This window comes from Thermobia domestica, chromosome 1 (assembly GCF_964235325.1).
Source record: "Thermobia domestica chromosome 1, izTheDome1.hap1.1, whole genome shotgun sequence".
NCBI classification, from domain to species: Eukaryota; Metazoa; Arthropoda; class Insecta; order Zygentoma; family Lepismatidae; genus Thermobia; species Thermobia domestica.
This window is the reverse complement of record NC_137454.1, coordinates 209821226-209842030: the sequence shown is the minus strand read 5'-3', so window position 1 is coordinate 209842030 and position 20805 is coordinate 209821226. Positions and strand designations below refer to the sequence as shown.

Below are 20805 nucleotides of genomic sequence, written 5' to 3'. Positions count from 1 at the left end.
TTATTAAAAAGTACAAGGGCAAGACATACAACCAGGATCATTTCAGAGTGTGGGAGATTTGACCGATTGTGTGGGAGTTTTGTCCATTTGTGTGGGGGTTTTGTCCATTTATGTGGGGATTGTGACCGTTGTTATGTGTGGCTGTTTTGTCCATTTGTGTGGGAGTTATGACCGTTGGAGGTTATGACCGATTACCAGTGTGGGGGTTTTGGCTGTGGGGGTTATGACCGTTCGTGTATTTGGGAGATTTGTCCATTTGTGTGGGGGTTATGACCGATCGTGTGGGCGTTTTGACATTTCTTGAGTGTGGGGGTTTTGGCTGTGGGGGTTATGACCGATCGTGTGTTTGGGAGATTTGTCCATTTGTGTGGGGGTTATGACCGTTTGTGTGGGCGTTTTGACATTTCTTGAGTGTGGGTGTTTTGGCTGTGGGGGTTTTGACCGGTTCCCAAACATATCATATAAAAGTTGTCCAAAAAATGAAGAATTTACTCTTCATGACGCTCAGAAAAATAAAATAATTTCAAAATGTATTCCTAAGAATTCAAATTTACTCTTAAAATAATTTTAAAAATTTTAATCTTCAACCATTACTTAAAGATGTATAATTATATTGGGCGTATGGAATCTTAGATTACCGGGGTAGAGTGTTTTCTGGAACTCCGAAGAGCTTCATACACTGAAAAAAGGTTTGCCATACTTGAAGACAGTATATTATTTTTCTGTATTTACATGTATTTTTTTTTTCATTTTCTGTGGTGTTAACATTTAATAATATTTCAAATAAATTATATAATTGGAGATTCATTGTAGATAATTTGCAAAACTCGTGTACTTTTCTTCTTCTAAATAAATAAATAAATAAATAAATTTCTTTTCGGCGAGAGCAGGGAGAGCATATTCCCCCACGTAATGCTGTGTTCCAATCCCACAAATCTTATGGATTACGCTCCCTGTTCCCCTTGTATATACAAATAGGTAAGTTTATTATTATTATTATTATTATTATTATTATTATTATTATTATTACTATTATTATTATTATTATTATTATTATTATTATTATTATTATTATTATTATTATTATTATTATTATTATTATTATAGTACAAAAAAATATGTGTTCTGCAAGTGTTCCAGTCATCCCACTCATTCTATGCTAGACTCAACAGACGAACCATGGAGAGTATGCCCTGTCTGCTCCCGCCAAATGGAAAAATTGAAATATTACGTTGTTTTTCTGAGCTTCATGGAGACAGTGTCTCATTATGACAAATTTTATAGAGTATGCTTCTTGCCCCCCTTTGTATTTATAAATATATATGTTTATTCCTTTTTATAGCTTTTAAACGTAGTCCAGAGAGCTATGGATACTGCAATTTTGACTCCAATCATCCCAGTGGTTCTAGGCTAGATCCAAGAGCCGAAAACCTAACCGAAACAATTATGGCGCCAATTTGTAGATTTGGGGAAGCTAGTGCGCAAATAGAAATACGCCAAAATCTCCCACTTCCTTTCGCACACAAACGGTGCACTAACGATTAAGATAATTGTGGTGCCAATTGGCATTGTAAGGAGGGCTGGCGCCTAAACTAGATACTTCAACATCTCACACTTTCTGTTGTGCATAAACGTCCATAAACGATTCAGTAACGGTTAAGACCATTTTGACGTCGATCGGCGGATGTGCCCCAAATTTATTTTTGACTATCTTAAAATTGCTTTGCACACAAACGCTAGTTTTGTATGCACAAACGCCAATTTTGCATGTACAAACGTTTGAGACTAATTTGGTGAAATTGGGAAGAGATGATGGAACTGTCTCAATAGACGTTATTATACGCACTATCGAGTAAGATCCCTGTCACCGTCTGACACATTTTTCTTGTGCTGTGTGCCTGTGGCTCTTACGTCAGCCCAATGATTACCCAACTATGTCAACCCAACGAAGTAGTGGATTGTCATGATATTTTGACTGGTTAGTATATATATATATTGTTACAGTAAGGGTTGTGTAAGGGTAAGTAAGGGTTGTCCTTATGTAAGGGTTGTCCCTTACATAAGTTAATTTCGTGTTACGATATGCACACCCGCAAAATGTATTCTATCTGACCGCAAACACGCATTGGTGAAATAGCAGCTTTCTACGAGAACGTTAACCCGTGCCGACAACAAAATAATGAAATGATGTTTCCACATTATAATATATAACCGCGATAACAAAGAAACCAAAAAAGACAGAGAAACTATCGTCACACCAAGAATCTTTACACGAAGCAACTAGAGAAAGGAAGACACCTGCCCGTGTATTAATGAAAATTACCGGATGAACAGTGTTGCCAACCCAATAGAAAGTTATGTTTTTGTACATCGAATGATCTAAATTGGGTATCATCATTGCAAGCAACAATAAAAATAAAGACAAAAGAAATGTTAAACACAAATCAGTGCTGCAAACTTTTCGAGAAAAAACATGAAACATGGTTAAATGCAAACGTCGTTGGTGTACGCAGCATGGCCATCTTTTACAAACCACACTTCTCAGCTTTAACAAGTTACTGAATACAGTATTTCAGTCAGTACCTGACTTATCGATTTCACATAACCACAGTACTGCTTCTCATGCTCCACCGCTTTGCATTAGAGGTTTTAAACCATACTGCACTAGTGATCTTTTCCGTGTTATTGTCCTTTTCCAAACCCAACTTTTTATTCTGTTAATAGCAACACTGTTCAATGGATCCTTCTAGACTTGGAGTCAGCGTAAACAGTTCTTGTCAATATTCAATTTAAGTACCTCACTTCCTGTGTATGCCAACTGTGTTTGCATCAACACGTTTTACGTTATTTCTCACAAACTGTGCAACACACTTATCTTCGTTTACCATCTCTTTTTTTATTATTATTATTTTCAGTGTTGCTTACAATGATGATATCCAATTTAGGTCATTCGATTTAGAAAAACATTTTTTTTGGGTTGGCAACACTGTTCATCTGGTGATGTTCGTCAATACACGGGTAGGTGTTCTTTTTCTAGTTGCTTCGAGAAAAGTTTCGCTTTTCTGTCTCTTTTAATTTCTCCGTTATCACTGTTGGACATTCTAAATTATACTATAATATGGAAATGTCATTTCATTATTTTGTCGTCACGTGGGCACAGGTTAACGTTCACGCAGGGAGCTAATGCGTGTTTACGGTCACATAGAATCAATTGCATAGAATACTTTTCGCAGGTGTGCGTATCGTGACACGAAACTACCCCATATATATTGAATAAAGCTAATAAACAAATGGTGCATGAGTAACTTCGTGTGGTATTAAATTGTACTAGTTAAGAGATAATTACTCCTACTGTTTCATTTGATAATGATGTGCAGAAATAAGTGAAATATGAAAACTTAGCTAATTAGTTGAACAACTCATTACAGTTGGAATTGGTAATGCAACTAAATTAATGTAATTATTCAGTTGCAATTAAATTTTCAATCAAATTATCCATTAGTGTAGTACATTTTAAATATAACAGAATACTATTACATAATACTGGTTTACTATCTTGACAGCGGTTTTAGAATTTGAAAATATAGGGCCTTGTTTTAATTTGCGAAATACCAATATACGAATAATGACATGGAGGAAAAATTGTTCAAGAAATGTTCGATTTTCTTTCGTCAGTAATAAGTAGTACTTGAAGCAGTACATTCGAGGAAAATTAAAATAACTAGGAATCGTTAAAAAAAAGAAACTTAAAAACACAAGTTATAAAGATTTCGGAATGTGAGACAGAATCTAGGCCTAATATACATTTCATAGAGGAAAAAACAGATATTCGAAAGTACATGTGACGAAACCGGCGAAACCGGTTGTATATGTGGCGAAACCGAAAATCTAAATTTCTTCTTGGGGCACTGTCGGTTAGTAGTCCCTGGTTCGATTCCAGACCAAGTAAATTTGTGATGAACAACATTGTGTCCATAGATTTTATCGGGATTGTCATATTTCCTTCCACATTTTCATTCTATTATTTTTATTAACATTCACCTTCATTAACCATTCGTTTCCTTTTTAGCCTATCACCCTTGGATGCACTCCTCATTGCGTTCTTTTATACTAATTTGAAGATCCTGAATCCAGTGGAGTTTTTTGAAATATTTTTAAACATACATGTCTGATGATATGTTTTCTCAAAGTTGAGATATAAGTAAATATAAATATTCCAACTCCAATGTCACTTTTCTCGTAACCTCGCGGCCATTGAAGTCAGTATCTTCAAATTAGTACGTGAAGTGCAATTACAAATTATTTTTTAAAGCATGGAACCCGTTTTCCAGTGGCATGAGTGTTAGTTTTTTCACGATACGTTTTTATCTGCATCTTAACTTTTGTATTATTATTTCTGTGCCGTCAGCAATATGGTAATTACACTCTTCTGAAAATTTTCTTAGATTTTATTTCTACTTTTTCATTGAATTAGTTGCTAAGAATTTGCTTATAGTCTACTAAATACAAGATATAAATTACGTCCATTTTTATTTTTTTTTATTTTTTTTATTTTTTATTTTTTTATTTTATTTTATTATTTTTTTTTTTTTGAGAAAAGATATTTAACCTAAAAGAATATTTTCTAAAAATATTTTAAATTTTTATTTTTGCAGGAGAAAAATGTTCCAGGAGAACCTCTCACTCCACAGGACTTCAAGAATGCAGAGAGTTTAGGTAAGTAATACTAAAGTCTTGTTATTCATTTGTATCCCTTGTGTTGTTGCTATCAAACTGTGTCAAAGTGAGGTGGTGTTGAAACTAAGAGACTCAATGGGAAAGTAGTAACTCGACTAATTCATTCATTTTTTTTTTTTGCAACGTGAATGATAGAATATAAAAGGGAAAGAAATAGTTCAAAGCTTATTTTGCATTTCTTCCGTAGGCGCCTGTTCTGGAATTAATTTACTCTCATAACATATATGAAGATCTGATAACGGATCGATACCGAACCCAAAAATGGTTTTGATCTGACTACACTGATCTCGATTCCAATAAAAAAAAAAAATGGCTGAAAATACTTTCCACTATTGTACGTACGTACATTTTTTTTTTCTTTATGAACACTTCCGAAACTTCATCACCAAGTAAAAAGTGTTTTATTGATTGAAATAATCTTTTGTATGATAACAGTTCATTATCTGAGTAGGTTTTTAAAATATTGATTTTTTCGAAAATTTATCTCGAAGGGCAGAGAGGGATAATACTGTGCAACTAGAAGTTGTCAGCCCTGCAATTCGTCTCAATTTACAAGTTTGGAGTTTTGAACTGATACATTTACACTATTACTGGGATCTATTGCTTCGCTTCCTAAGTGAAACAGTTACAAAGTTTAAGAAAACAAATAAGAAGGATCAAAAATAAAGAGAATGAGAGGAAAGGTACTCAAGCATAGTACCTCGTCATAAGTGATTACTTCAGCATTGCTTTCTGCATCTCGTTATCTGGACTTCCAGAGTTTAGATCAGACAGACAGCTTCGATGTCTCTTTTAAATAACCTTTCATGGAATCTCAGTGGTACTGACTCTGCATGGGATCACAACTGCTCGGGGCGACGTAGTTAGGCTAGGACCCTCCGGATGGCTCAGGGTTACACGGGTCTCCTCTACATACCCATCATGTCTATTCCATCTACTGCGGAGAATTTAGTGGTCGTCTTCGTAGCACTTCTGCTAGAGCCTTGGACCTCTCGTCGGACACTTTAGCTTCAAACGCACTTCCTCATCATTAGTCTCAATCCTTCCAAAAGCATCGTTTTTTGTGGTTTTCATTCACTTGGAATGTCGATGTAATGTTGACAATAAGGACGCTTGCTACTGTTCTATGAAGAAGAGACGCCCCATTCAAGTATCAAGAATGCTGTTAAAAAAAAAAAAAAAAAAAAAAAAAGCTTGTCTGTAGCAAATTTCAACTTAAAACAGGAATTACTGACTAATAATTTTACTAAGTTCAATGAATTTCTTATCTAAAGGCTGGTGGCAAAGGGATGTTTCCAAAGTAACGACATCATAGATAATTTCCTTCACAATATCATGATCGGCCTATCCCTGGGGGATCGCATTCAAGAGAACAAAGTAGGTTTCTCCAATCTACTTCTAAATGATTGTATGAAAGCCAAAAGGCTAAGTTATTTACATTAGGAGAACCTACCATTTTTAAAAGCTGTGGTAAACTTTCAAATTAAACCCAGTTAAGGAGACAAGAGTCAACAATTTCATGCATAAAAGAACAAATGCAATAACAATGAAAAATAAATGCTCTTTGTATTCTAGCTACTTATCTTGAGTTTGTTCTCAATATTGCATAAAAACACTGAACTAGTAACTAATGGGGTGGGATGTAACTTTTCTACTGGAGCCATTCGGAGGGCCCTAGCCTAACTACGTCGCCCCGAGCAGTTGTGAGCCCATGCAGAGTCAGTACCACTGAGATTCCATGAAAGGTTATTTAAAAGAGACATCGAAGCTGTCTGTCTGACCTAAAGAACTAGTAACCTTTCTGGGTGGGATGTAACATTTTAGCAAGAAGAGTGAGAAGATGATGTCTTAACGTAGTTTTTTACTGTAGTAAAATGAACTGATAAGCATAGTTTGGAGTCCTTGTGTACATCCTATTTGCGGACATGTTTCTTCTTTATTACTTTTTTGGATCTTGCAGTCCCGATCTCAAGTTTAGATAAACGGGAATCGCTTGCCCAACTTCTCAAAGCATTCAGTAAGTGTTTGAAAAGTCTTGAGATATGGCTGATCAAAAAGACGATGATTAATCACTTGCTTTGATGATTATTACGCATCGGTAAGCTTATGTAACAGTCTACTCCTGAAAACTTTACGTCCCTCAGTAACTGGACTGAATACGCTTTACACGTTTTGAGTTCACGAGCAGAATCTCTTTTTTTGTCTCCATGTGATACTTTTTAATCAATCTATTCTTACTTACTTTAACTTTCTCATCTCCTTGATGGTTTTCTCAAAGTAGTATTTGGAATTACAAAGAATGTATGAACTTGTTGAATTTCGTCTAAAGTCTGGATTAGATATGTAAATTCTGAGCTTTTCCTCCCTCTGGCCATTTAGCCCGTTACATATGAGAGATGACGTCCCTCGGCGAGCACACTATCCGGGGAAAGGGGTGGGAAAATGGATTGGGGAAGGAAGGAAACGGCCTGGGACCTAGAAATTAGGTACCACCCCGGCATTTACCTAATGTGAATGAGAAAAACCCAGGAAAACCCTCACTCAGTGCCCTAAGGCCGGCCTGAAAACGCTTTTTACACTTTTTCGACCAACTGCCCACACCGGGAATCAAACCCGGGACCGCTCGCACAGAAGGCGAGAGCGTTAGCGACTACTCTATGCGAGGTCATCTCATAAGTAGAAGGTCACCAGAATTTTTGATTGGGGTGGTCTAAACATAGTATATAAATATATATTGACGGAACCTCTTGGAAGCGAGATAATGTAATAAAACTATACTCCGCAATTTATTTATTTATTTTATCATTCTTCACCTTTCTGAGTACAGAAAAGCAACTGTTGAACGATAAAATATAAACAAAAGATTGAAGTATAATATATGTAAAATGTTTATAGAACGTCATTGAACTTCATGGATAGATTGAAAAAAATCCAAATAAATCATTATTACTAATAACAGGTTTGAAATACTGTACTTTATTTTAAAATGTCAACTTTTGGTGTTTAATTTTCAATTGCATGAACTAATTTTGCAAGTCATATACAATCAATATGCATTAACGTGACCGGAAAATGAATAGTTATTTGTAGCCTAATAGAATTAAATATATTAAGAGTCCTCATCACGGCGAAATTAAAATACCGCTAATTTTACAGTAATTATGTGATATCTTCAAATAGATAAAAGATAATCGAAAAATGGAACAAGAGCTCCCTAGACAATATTACTATACATAAGATACCGTTATCACAACTCACTTATCTGCTTTCGATTTCCAGACATTTAGAAAATCGGCATTTATTTTCGCGTTTCTAAATGGCTGCAAACAGAAAACTACTAGGTGACTCGTGATAACGGTAACGCACGCAAAATAATATTGCCTAAGGCGCTCTTGTTCCACATTTCGATTATCTTTTATCTATTTGAAGATATCACATAATTACTGTAAAATTAAAAGTATTTTAATTTCGCAGTTATTAGGCCTCTTAATAACTCATAAACACATATTCCGCTATGATTATTTTTATTTCCGATCTATTTATAGTCTTGCAAGAAATCATGTCAGTTAAATTTATATTTATGTTAATTAATATATACATTCTGTTTCAAAAAGAATATACATATTACGAAGAATTATTTTGTCCAAACTATCGATCGCTACGCCTCGGCTCGGCTATTGGAGGAACTAATACATAGTCTAGTTTATATTAATAACCGTTAGATGTCAGTTGTCTTCTGTTTTGCTTGGTAACCGTCATATGTTTAAAATAGCTACTCCGCAGCAGAAATCATTTTGTGCTTTCGAGTTTGCGAAGTTCAATTCCGTGATTTACAGTGCAAAGACTTTTCATGTTGAGGTACCAAATTGATCCTCCGAATGGGTGGAACATTCTCAGATGGTATCGACAGTTTGCAAATACAGGATGTGTATGTAAAGGAAAGAGTCCTGTCCGCCCTCGTGTTCCTGAAGAAAATTTTGCACGAATTCAAACTGCTTTCCAACATAGTTCTTCAAAATCAATTCGTCATTCCAGTCGGGAGTTACAAGTGCCGACAACAACAATTTGGCTTGTTTTGAGACGTCGGTTGGTTATGAAGCCGTACAAGTTACAGCTGTTACAAGCTCTACGTCCTGATGACAAACGCAAACGTGTGGTATTTTGTAACGAGATTCTGGATCCTATTGACAATGATAACACTTTCGCACAACGCATCGTGTTCAGTGATGAAGCGACTTTCCGTGTTAGTGGTCAGGTAAACAAACAAAATGTTCGAATTTGAGGCCTACAGAACCCACATGCAGTCATTGAACATGTACGAGATTCGCCCAAAGTCAATGTGTTATGTGCAATATCCAGATCATCTGTTTACGGCCCATTCTTCTTTAATGGAAACACGGTTAACAACCAGTAGTATCTCCTATGTTACAAAACTGGTTGTTTCAAGGCTGCATGAAGACAACTTCATTTTTCAACAAGACGGGGCACCCCCTTACTGGAATCGAAAAGTGCGTGAATATCTGAATGAAACTCTACGGAACCGTTGGATTGGTCGTCAAGGAGCTGGCGAATTAGCATGTCTCAGCAGGCCTCCACGGTCACCGGATTTGACACCCTGTGACTTCTTCCTGTGAGGTTTCGTTAAAGACAACGTTTATGTACCACCACTCCCACAGAACCTGGAAGAGTTGAAGGACCGGATCCGTACCGCCAGAGCATCAGTGACGCAGGACATGCTTGCCCGAGTATGGGAGGAATTTGAATATCAATGTGATATTGTTCGTGTCGCTGATGGGGGGACCTATTGAACATCTGTAATTAGAACTTTGAACTGTAATTTGAACTTGAGAGGTTAGTAAATATGTGTGTAAAATTTCATATTCGTATGTCTTAAAGTTTAATAAATATATGCATTCGAAATACGTATATTCTTTTTGAAACAGGGTGTATTATGACAATTCACAATGAATAGAACCTCTCTTTCTGATACTTAAGAAGTAGATAAATACATATTGAAGTACCTATATTTTTGAGTATCGTGTCATATACATTACGGGGAAGGGTGCACTTGCAGTAGATGGTTCAGTGAGTCCAGATCCCTCCTTTGCGGAGCTATACATTATTTTCATGACTTTTGGAAACAAAAAACATACTTTTCTGTATTTTATCATAGAGATTTGGGCTTAAAGATACATATTGCAGCTGTACTTGGTTTTTCAGAGATAATTACGTAATTTTCTATGAAATATTCATGATACTAAACATTGAAATGATGCTTAAACATTCTTTAACCTATTTGAGAATTTTCTTTATTCTTTACTTTTTGGTTTGTTCGAAGGTTATGTGACTCAGCGCAGAATAACGTCAGATCAATGTCAGACAGAAACCTTGTAAATTGCTCCTATCAATATGGTTTCTTGTTAGTTACAGCATTTTGTGTAAGAGCTCAGTGGCTGAAATTCCGTCTTTACACAAGAGTTATAGTTTGATTTGTTCTCTTTAGAAACCAACAAACTGGCTGGAAAATGCTATTTGAAACTTAGGTGTAAAGTAAATACAAGTATCTAATATTGACATATGAAGATCTTATTTTCAAAAGAGAACATTTCTATCATATTCTTGCCAAGTTTGCCTTTAATGGTTTATGAATCTATACATTGAATTCTGTCTAATTACCTGGGTTTATATAAACGGAAAATACAAGTATTTGGTAGAAATCACAATATAAACTTGGTCACGTTGGTACAAAAAAAGGAATAATTCCACCTCGTTCATTCACTTCTATTGTAAAACTAGCAATTCAGGAACATTTCATCCCAAAACTTGAAACACCGTTAAAGGTCAAGTTCAAAGATGGAAGTATTCCCTCTTGGAAAATAAGGTCCTCTATAAGATCACCAATAAACCTGATAAATGAATCAAGTAACTTCTTTTGGTTGTTTTCTATGTATTAGCACGAGTAATATGTGCAGCAGTATTCTTAAGATTATGTGTATTATTGTCAGGAGTGTGTGGAGTATAGTTAGGTATTACTGTTACCATTCGAAGACAATCAAGTACAATCCCTACGTTATATATATAACTATATATATATATATATATATATATATATATATATATATATATATATATATGATTAAATAAATAAATAAATAACTTGTTCCAGTGCACTGAAAACTATCCGTTGTTATTGGGAACGAATGACGTTCATTTCAGCGCCGCAAAAATTCGTTTTTCTCGAAAACTACCTTGAGAATTTACTCTCATATATCTTTGTTTTGTTTACCTCATTGTGATCTATCGACTGATATGTATATCATCTTAGGTGAATATTAAACAAAATGTTGGACTATATCTTGTTAACCCCTTACCGCATGCCGTGCCATATATGGCACATCCCCTTTTTTCAGTTTAGCTTTTCTGTGATTTATCAAAGGCACCAAATGACTGTTTTGTCTGATGTGTGAGATATTGACGTGTATGAATAAGAAATTTTGGTGTCATCTGGCATGTTCTTTGTAAGTTGTAAGTGTATCATATATGGCATTTACTTATCTCTCGTCGGAATTAAGTGAAAAATCTAAAAAATTTAAGTTTTAATTCATTTTTCAAGTTCCCATATTCCCATGAGGATTTCCAATACTGATTATTTTTGTCGCTAAAAGAAAAAAATCATGCAGAATAGAGTTAACAATACAGTGTACTGTAATCATGCTAATCTCGTAGGAAGTAACTTCAGTTTCAGTTGCATGTTAAAAGGTGGCGTAATTATCAAACAATATCAAATTTTAGACTTACAAAAAGAATATCTTTCACAATTTTCTCGAAACCTACGCATAAGAATCTGCACTCGCCCATATAATTTTGGACAGCTTGATGACCTCTATCGATTTGTATGTCTCATCTTTAAATTTCTTTTTCGTTAAATGCTAATAATGTTGTTGAATTATACCAAATAATAAATTTACTTGTAAATGTCACGTATTTTTGTCCTTTTGTTTCAGAATTGCTTCTACCTCCACAAGATGAAAATTCTCCTGATCCTCTAGAAATTGCTGGGCTATTTGAAGGAGACATTGCAGGAGCGGGGCCCTCAAACTTTTCAAGAGATATTGACGTAAGTTTGTTGTATTGTGCATACACATAAGTTTGATATAATTGTTTACGTGTGAATCTCTTACAAGTTTATTAAGGATTCGCCCGAGACGAGTCGAGACAGGATTTTCCTGACAAAATTCGAGTCGAGACACGGTTCTTCCAATAGAGAAATATACATTTTTCGAGTCGAGACGTAACTTTTACAGCACATTTTCGAGACGAGACAGCCACAAATCTTGTCTCGTGCGCATCCCTAAAGTTTATAGACATTTCTCAGAATTGAGAATCATACGGGTAATTGTAACACGAGTTTTCACTAAAAAATGTTCAGAGCTGTGTGAAGTCTATTCCTCACTTTTAAATTTAGCTTCAAAACTTATGTGAATCATTTGTTTTTCCTTTGTTATTAATTGTTTTGTAGAAGAAAATAGTTCGTTTCGAAAAACATAAAGAAATATTCAGTTTCGTATTACATTAGTTTCGAATTCAAGTTTAAAAAACGAAGGTAACAACTTTTCACAAACAGTGTCCAATGCTTCAATAGGTGAAGCTATTCTTAATTAGGCCTTGTGTTTTATTGTTGCGTATGCTAGTTATTCATTCTTTGGGAGTAATGTATGTATTACGAGTAAACTATAATTATTGACTTCATGTGTATTGCATTTATAACAATTTGAATAACAATTAGTGTTAGTAGTAGATGAAATTGATAAATAGAAGATAAATAGAAGTTAAAGAATGGCATACATAATATAATAGATGTATTGGTTCAAGATAGATCAGTCAAAGCTGCAGCGAGGTCTGGGATTAAGGACTCCCGTAGAACCACCAAGAAGTCATGCAAATTAAAAACTCAAATATTCGAGTCAAAATAAGGGAAGAAAAAGGTGTTTTAAATATCTTCGAAAATTATAAAATAAGCACAAAATCATACATAGCTTTATACACACCAGAGAATGTCTATTTAAGAACCCTGATCCACTTAGGGCTTCCTGTTCTTTTCCTTCGTTTCTCCCTCTGCACATTCTTAGTACTGTAATAGCCGGGCTGATTAAAATTCTGGCTGGTCTAAGCAGCACAGCAAGTGATTTAGAACAAATTTATACTAGTTGGTTAGTTGGTTGGAATTTCCTTTTCACCATCCTTTCAACATTCCTTTTCACCACAAAGACTATATTACACGACACCTACTGTTAAAAGTGAGATCCAAAACACAACTTGTGTTTGTATTCTCAGTAAGCACCCTACCGGGAATTGAACTCGAAACCGACAGTACAGAAAGCACGTGTGTTATCCAATCGGTTACAAAGGGACAGAAAATAGTAAAGTAATAAGTTGCTAGAGTAATATATGTAAGATATAATATTAAAGGCAGCCTACAAGTACTGGAGAATTTTTTTCGTAATTTCAAACGATATCGGGCAACATTGCTTGAGTCAACAGCTGAGTGAAGTATACAAAAAATCACGGAATTATACTATTATGTAGTTCGGTTGATAAGGGGTACACTGTGCACTTTATGATTAAAAGATGTAATTTGCTATATAGATCCCTTGGACAATCCTGAACATTTTGAGAAATGGAGACGTCCCTTCCAGACCTGCAGGGAGAGAGAGAATGAGAGAAGTTCCGTCCTTAAACTGCTACTTAGTTGCTTATGCTTTTACGACCTCCGTTCAGAAAGTTCGGTGAATGATGTCATACTGCTCACGGCCGGAAGAGTGCACCACGCCGGACAGATCAAGATATTAGAGCTAGTGTTCTACTACTAACACGCTTGTGCACGTTGGGAGAACGTGCTGCGGCCGCTTGGCCTGCTTTAAGGATCGGTGCCACTAAATAAAGCACCCGAACCGAATTCCTCTATCTTGGACCTTGTCCTTGTGCACGAAGTGCACCGTCAAGATTTGTCCCCTAACCTTGACGCCTTAGCGTGTAACTCCCATTCACTGAGGGAGTGGAATACGCCCACTGCGCGGCATAACCGAAGTTCTGCCTACCAGTTGCCTACTGGTGGAGGCGGTCCTGCTAGCGAGTCAGGTCCTACCATGTTCTGTGGGCATAGACAACCTCAAGACAACCTCAGCTCCCCCATTCGCTCACCGTTACCCAGATTCCTGGGATTAGCTCCCGCATGGTACCGAAACCCACGGTATAACCACAGCCCGGCAGAGTCCAACCCAATCCTGGAACCCCAGGCAATGCCCGAGGAGGCTTGAGTCCCGTCCCTACCTACCTCTATCGTTCAACTGGCAACCGCCTTGTCATGTATAGGTACCACGCACACGACGAGATACTCCCCATCTCATTCCGGACCCAATGGTCGACGGCGCTGTGAGTTTGCTCATCATGTGTAAACAGCACATTGTAGAATGAAGGTGTAGTGCACGCCGTCGAAACTAAACATGAATACCAAACGAGCAGAGAACGAATATGCTGTTGTGTTTCAAACTTGGAAAATCAGCGAAAGAGACTCATGAAATGCTAACAACAGTTTGCGAAGAACGCGCTGTCACCTTGGAGTGTGTTTATGAGAAGTTTTAACGTTTCCGAGAAGGAAGGGACACCGTGGTAGACGTCCTCCGAACTGGCCTGCCTGCAATTGCACCCTCTCCTTCGGCCCGACGCCTGTGGAGACCTCATCGATATGGCGGGTCGAGACCCAAATTTACTGAAAACCATCGTCACGGGCGACGAGACCTGGCTCCTGAAGTATGATCCCGAAGGCAAGCGTCAAAGTATGGATAGGTGGGGTCCGGGGTCGCCGAAAAGCAAGAAGATGCGAAGCGAGAGATCACGAATCAAGACAATGCTCATGATGTTCTTCGACTCTGAGGTCTCATCCATAAAGAATCTTTTCCTGAAGGCACTCCGTTAAATGCCGCTACATACGTGGAAATACTGAAACGTCTGCTGGAACGGATGAAGCGGGTATACCCCCCAGAACGTCACGCAAAGCGACTGGATCCTGCTCCACGACAATGCCCAGCCACACACTATCTTTCTGGTGCAGAAGTTTCTTGCTAACAGGGGAGTTTTGTCTGTCACTCATCTACCTTAATCCCCAGACTTGTTTCTCCTGGACATTTTACTTCCCAAATTGAAATCATCCCTGAAAGACCAGAGGTTTTCGGACATTTCGGAGATGCAACGTAAAGTTACGACCCAGCTGAAGGCCATCCCTAAAGACGAGACGCCAGGCGTTTCCAGGACTTGTACAGTCGTTCCCGGAAGTGCATTACTATAAATGAGGACAACTTTGAAGAATAGTACTTGCTGTTTTAGGTAAGACAACAATCCCTTCGAAATATGGACACAATAACCGACAGAGTGTTTTTCTAGACAGAGTATTTTCTCGATTCTATATTATTGCCATTTCATAAATTTATGCTTCAATTCATTCAACACTCATAGGTCAAGTATTTCGAGACAGCTACTTAAATATTGGACTCTAGGGACGTAACCAGGGCGTTCTTATTGGAGGAGTAGTAAAAGTGTGAGTCAGGAAGGGGATTATATTTGCATTCTTCAATTTTTTTCTTAAATTGTTGTTAGCCTCCAAAATGGAGTAGGGTTGACTACCATAATCCCACATCCACACCTCGGGGGGCACCTTTAGATAAAAAATCTTACTTTTGGGGCAGAATTTCTCAGGATTGCGATCGTTCTTGCAATAAATAATATATTATAAACTAAAATATATTATTATTGCTTTCTTAGCTCCTTGCACTGTGCACACCAAACTAACATACCATCGTTATCTTACTGCAGAAGCATTTCTTTAAACAAACTATACATCAATAAAACAATATATTAACATTTTTTCTTCATGGCAACTAAACACAACAACTACTGCAAGTGCAGAATCCAGTGCTCACAAGATTTTGTTTTCTTTTAGATTTACAGTGCCCTAGAGCAACCCTTTCTCAAGACGCATGCAATGAGATAGTCGGACTCAGAAATTAAAGGTAGTGGTCCACACAGGGTTGACTTTTCCCAACCCCAATCTAAAGGGCTTGGAATATCTTGGAGAGGCAATAATGACTCACCACTTATTTAGACCTGTAAACCAAGGCATTTAAAGTTGGTGGTATTTATTTCATTGTTCTTCTTTTCTTCATAAATAAATATATCTTGTGTCATTGATAGATTCTTTCTGTAACAATTTCTCATATAGGAGGATCACTAACTTCTCTATCCTCCATGCTGGTTTCAAGGTTTCCACATCTAAGTCTGAGGAGCTTTTCAATAATTCAAGGGAGCTTGCTCTGGTTAAGCGGTTAGCATACGTACCTTCGGCGTAGAAGATCCGAGTTTGATTCCCGGCGGGAGCTCATATGGTTCGGATCCCGCGTTAAACTGTAGATCTACGTCTCATATAGCCTTACTGCTAAAAGGGGCATTAAAAATATAATTGAATAGTTCAGGCAAAAGCAGCCTATGTATCACAAGCTTTATTTTTTCATCACCCACTGAAATAGGGCACCGTATCGCAACCTGTTAAGACATGTAATAAAATAAGTGCTCGATTCTTCTCTGGACTCATAAATGCTGCTATTTTGTCAATTCTAAGATGCTTTCCTGTTCCAAAGTAAATCCAGAGTTCTTCAAAATTTAGTTCCCAAAAGAATGAAGTCCCTGTGACAACTAGGCAACAACATTTGTGTCGGTTACACAAACGAGAACGTTCTTCAGGCCACGTGTAAAAGCATCGGCGGCGTGCAAAAAAATACAGGTATTTGCTACGTTGTGGTTAGAAGGATTCATGGGGGAGAGGTTTTGACAGTTTGGAAAACAAAGTACTTTTGTGTCGAGACTGGGGTAAGTTTCTTTTTCTTGACAACCGATTGCTATTATTTCTCTTCCTAGAAGGTTAAATAGTTCTGTCCTATTATCATTCAATTAAGTACTATTGCCAGCAACGTTTTGAGGTAGTGGTGCGTTCAATGTTGCTCGAACTCGTTGATCTTTTCCTCGTTTCTCACAGGCTCCTTCTTCAGACCCCCATCTTGGCCTCCCATCTTGCCAAGTGTCCTACACAATGTCTAGTCTCGTTACAAATTCCATCTGTTTTAATAAGCATGAAAGGAACTTTTTTTCGGCATACTCCTGAAATGTTTTTGTCTTACCAGGCTTTATCATGTGGACGAGCACAGACACATCAAAATATTGAAGTCTACTCCAGGTTCAGAAGAAGAAAACTCTATGGACGCAAATTATTTCAAGAAATTCAAAAGATTAGCCTTGTTCCATGTTCTTGGTTATCCGTAGGCACAAAGAGCTAGGGTAGGCCTGAATTTCACGCCGTAAAATGTCGTCAAAGTTTCCCTCTCTTTCCTAGCATGAGATGTAGAGACGGTTAACTATTAGGGTGTACCGTTTTGCACTTTTGTTGGAAATTCGATGACGGCTAGTGCGGAAAAGGTGCCATTACTGGCACCGATCTTAGTGATTTTTTAATTTTTTTTTGGACAACCCCTTTCCCTGCCCCAACGGGCTTAAAGTTTTTTTTTTTAAGTGTTTGGTTAGGCAACACGCACAACACCAATGACAGGAAAGCTACTTGTGATCGTTTTTAGAGTTACCTGATGGCTATAATACAATTATTTTATTAAAAGAAACTTGTAGCAATGCCAGTAAATAATTTTAAAATGTTTATGAGTCCAAGTACAGCCATATTAACTCAGTTGTTGGAATTAATGTCCAGATTTTGTTTGGAATGCCACGTCAACGATGATTATAGGCATAGCCCTTGATATAACTCGATTTTCTTCGTACAACTCTTCGCTTATTTTGCTCCGTACGCAAAATAACCCAGAACTCACCACGGGAAGGTGGTTGCACAGTTGCGGGAGTTCCGCCCACCCATCCACCCGGTAGGCATACATTGACATTTGACCTTAGGTCACATAGTTCTTCTTGGTCTCGAAGCGGGGCATTCTTATTCTAGACTTCCGTTTGGCTCTAACGTAGATAGCTCTTGCGTTCTGGCCGCACTTTTTCGACGCTGCCTCGGACACCAGCTTCACTGTGCGTTCCACAGCTTGACCATGACACGGGAATGTTGTTGTTAGAGTAGTTGAAGTTCGGATGTTTTCTTCAACCTGCTGATCCGTTATGTTTCGTGTGATTGGTTACTGTTAGACATTTAGGTCATTTAATCATATCGTAGTAATTTTCAGCTATAAAGTTTAATTTCGGAACAATGAATTCACGTGGGCGGCTTGATCTCGGAGTCTTCTGGCTGTGGCACTTTTTTATCCTTCTCCAGCTTAACGTTCGAATGTGCGGATTTTCATCTGTTGTCATTGCTATCAGCAGGTTTTCATTATGAGCGTGGTATCCGTTTGTTTGTAGAACAGAATGAACTATGTATTGTAGATTTTCTGGCAGAAAACGTGATAGCTAACTATGCTAAACAGATGCATGGCGCCCATTTCGCACGAAGGATTTCGCCGTATTGGAAACTAGACGGGAGCGTATACTTTAACAATGTACTGGCAAAGTAGACACAAACTTGAACTAGGTTTATGAGTACTGATGTAGTGGCGAAACATCCTACAGGCCAATGTGAGCCATCGTGAATGTGATAACGGTTCTGATTTTCTGTTTGCTAGATCGGTAGTACACATTCCTGTAGCAACAGCCTTACTATTTTCAAAGAGCTAACTCTGGTCGCTGCTTAAACCATGTGGTTTTTCGATTTCAGACACCCATTCAACGGGAATGGGTGTAAAGGAGACGATCGGTGAACGTTCACAATCCTTTAATTTCTTTCCGATGGGGCCGGGAAAAGCGTTGAGTCCGGTCGTCCCACCATCCAGTTCGGTAACCACGTGTCGAAATGGCAACCCGTTGGTATGAAGAAGACAAATGAGATGCTGCAGTTCCTTTCCTAGGGATCTTTGTATCTGACTTATCACGCCGTTATCCCATCCTGTGCTCATGGCTTCAACATCGCTGCCGACTGCCTCAAGACTTAACGCGTCGTACTGGTTCTTCTCTAAAAGCTCCAATATAGAGTCGGCAATATCCTTGCCAGTGCCTGACTTAGCTGTGGCATGACCCAAGTATTCTGAACCGGGCTCCGATAGAACTGATATGCTTTTCTGTAACTTCTCGTCTTCGTAGTTTGCCGTTAATTTTTCTTGCACAAGAGTTGCATCATTTTTTTCGTCGAAGTAGATACTTGTAATCACCCGGCCTAGGTGATCCTTTTCTTTCTGGATCTTCTCACCCAGTTTATTTTTCCTCATCGTACCTTAGATCTGTCAACAACAAGATTTTTGTCCTCTGGCGTTATGAGTCTCGCGTCCTGAAGTACGGCAGAAACCTGTCTGTCTGAAGCTCCAGTTCTAAACGCTGCCTCCGCTGTATTTTGAAGACACATGCACTTTAGGCTATGTTTCCTTCTTAGTCGCGCCTCGAAATTAGATCCCGACGTGCTTCCCGATTCAACAGCTTCGCTGGATTCCCCTGAGGACGCCAGTATCTTTGACCTGTGCCTATGCCTAATCCCACTAGTTGATGGACTTGCTTCAACACTTCCAGCGTCTTTCTTGGTTGTCTGCCCCTTAAATATGTTCACTTTACGGGAAAACATCTTTGACAGAGATTTGCTTATTCGGACGTCAATGTTACCAATGCTCATTTTCCGTGATATTCTGTGGTCCAAAAGAAACTTGAATTCTCGTTTTGGAATCTTGCGTGTCCTCTCACAGTTGCAATCTTCGGCGATTTTACATTTGCAAGAAGCAATATCAAAAAGAGACTATTCCGCGTGTGCAACAAAACCTGCACGAAGTGTTGCTTCTTGTCCTTGTCGACTGAAATGTTTTTCCTTGGTGCGACACTTATTATAAAATGTTTTCAGCATGTCAAAAATTCTCTTTTCTGAAACCACATGAATGCTTGCTTTACGCCAAATATGTACAACTCTTTGTCCAACTAATTTACACTGGTAATTTAGTTACACTTTCGTCACCACTTAAACCATTTCGAAACCAATGATAATGTCGCATAACGTCAGCGTACGTGGGTAACTGCACTTCACTCATTTAACTTGGAGTGCCAAATAAGCCTCGTTTCACACTTTCCCGCGTTGGTCTGCTATGAGGCTTTTTCTTCATCTTGCTTTCCATTGCTTCCGAACTTGGAAACCAAAGTATACAAAATGTCTCTGAATCGTATCGCACTAAGATGACTGTAACTTTAGGTACAATGCACAAACTCCCTGTCTTAACAGAAACTGTAGCGAACTAAAACCATTAAAGCTTCAGCTGAAATAAACTCGCCTGTTTGTATTGGTTGGCCGAAGTACGCAATATTTATACCACCGCCGAACTTCGAGCGAGAATATTCTAGAAACGTCGGCGTAGGTTTTGCAGCCAACGAGGCGAGCGGGAGGTGCGCTAATCTTCTGGACGGAGCCGGACGTTGCGACGACGCTCGAAGAGCGTGGCCAAAGTAAGCAACCATGAAGTTTTGAAGCCTGCTGCTAGATGGCATTTGCTGTCGGTGCACATAACAAGCGAAGAGTTGATAAAAAAAAAAAAACAAATCGTGTTATATCATGAGCTATGCCTATAATCATCGCTAACGTGGCATTCCAAACAAAATCTGGACTTTAATTCCAACAACTGAGTTAATATGGCTGTACTTGGACTGATAAACGTTTTAAAATTATTTACTGGCATTGCAACGAGTTTCTTTTAAAAACATAATTGTATTATAGCCATCAGGTAACTGTAAAAACGACCACAAGTAGCTTTTCTGTCATTCGTGTTGTGCGTATTGCCTAATCAAACACTTAAAAACTTTAAGTCTGTTGGGGCAGGGTAAGGGGTCGCCCCAAAAAATTAAAAAAAAATCAGTAAATGGCACCTTTCCCGCACTAGCCGTCATCGAATTTCCAACAAAAGTGCAAAACGCTCCACCCTATTAAATATGCGCAATCATTTTGCAGTGACA

General features: G+C 38.0%; 1 protein-coding gene across 1 annotated transcript in view; it reads left to right on the top strand.

Annotated features, from left to right (window-relative positions):
- LOC145667021 (zinc metalloproteinase nas-15-like) overlaps window positions 1–20805 on the top strand; it is a 77168-nt gene that overhangs the window by 2927 nt on the left and 53436 nt on the right. The window contains exons 2-3 of the mRNA XM_081734711.1: window positions 4656–4716; window positions 11742–11854. Of these exons, the coding sequence (XP_081590837.1) occupies window positions 4656–4716; window positions 11742–11854 (174 nt within the window). The remainder of the gene's footprint in view (window positions 1–4655; window positions 4717–11741; window positions 11855–20805) is intronic.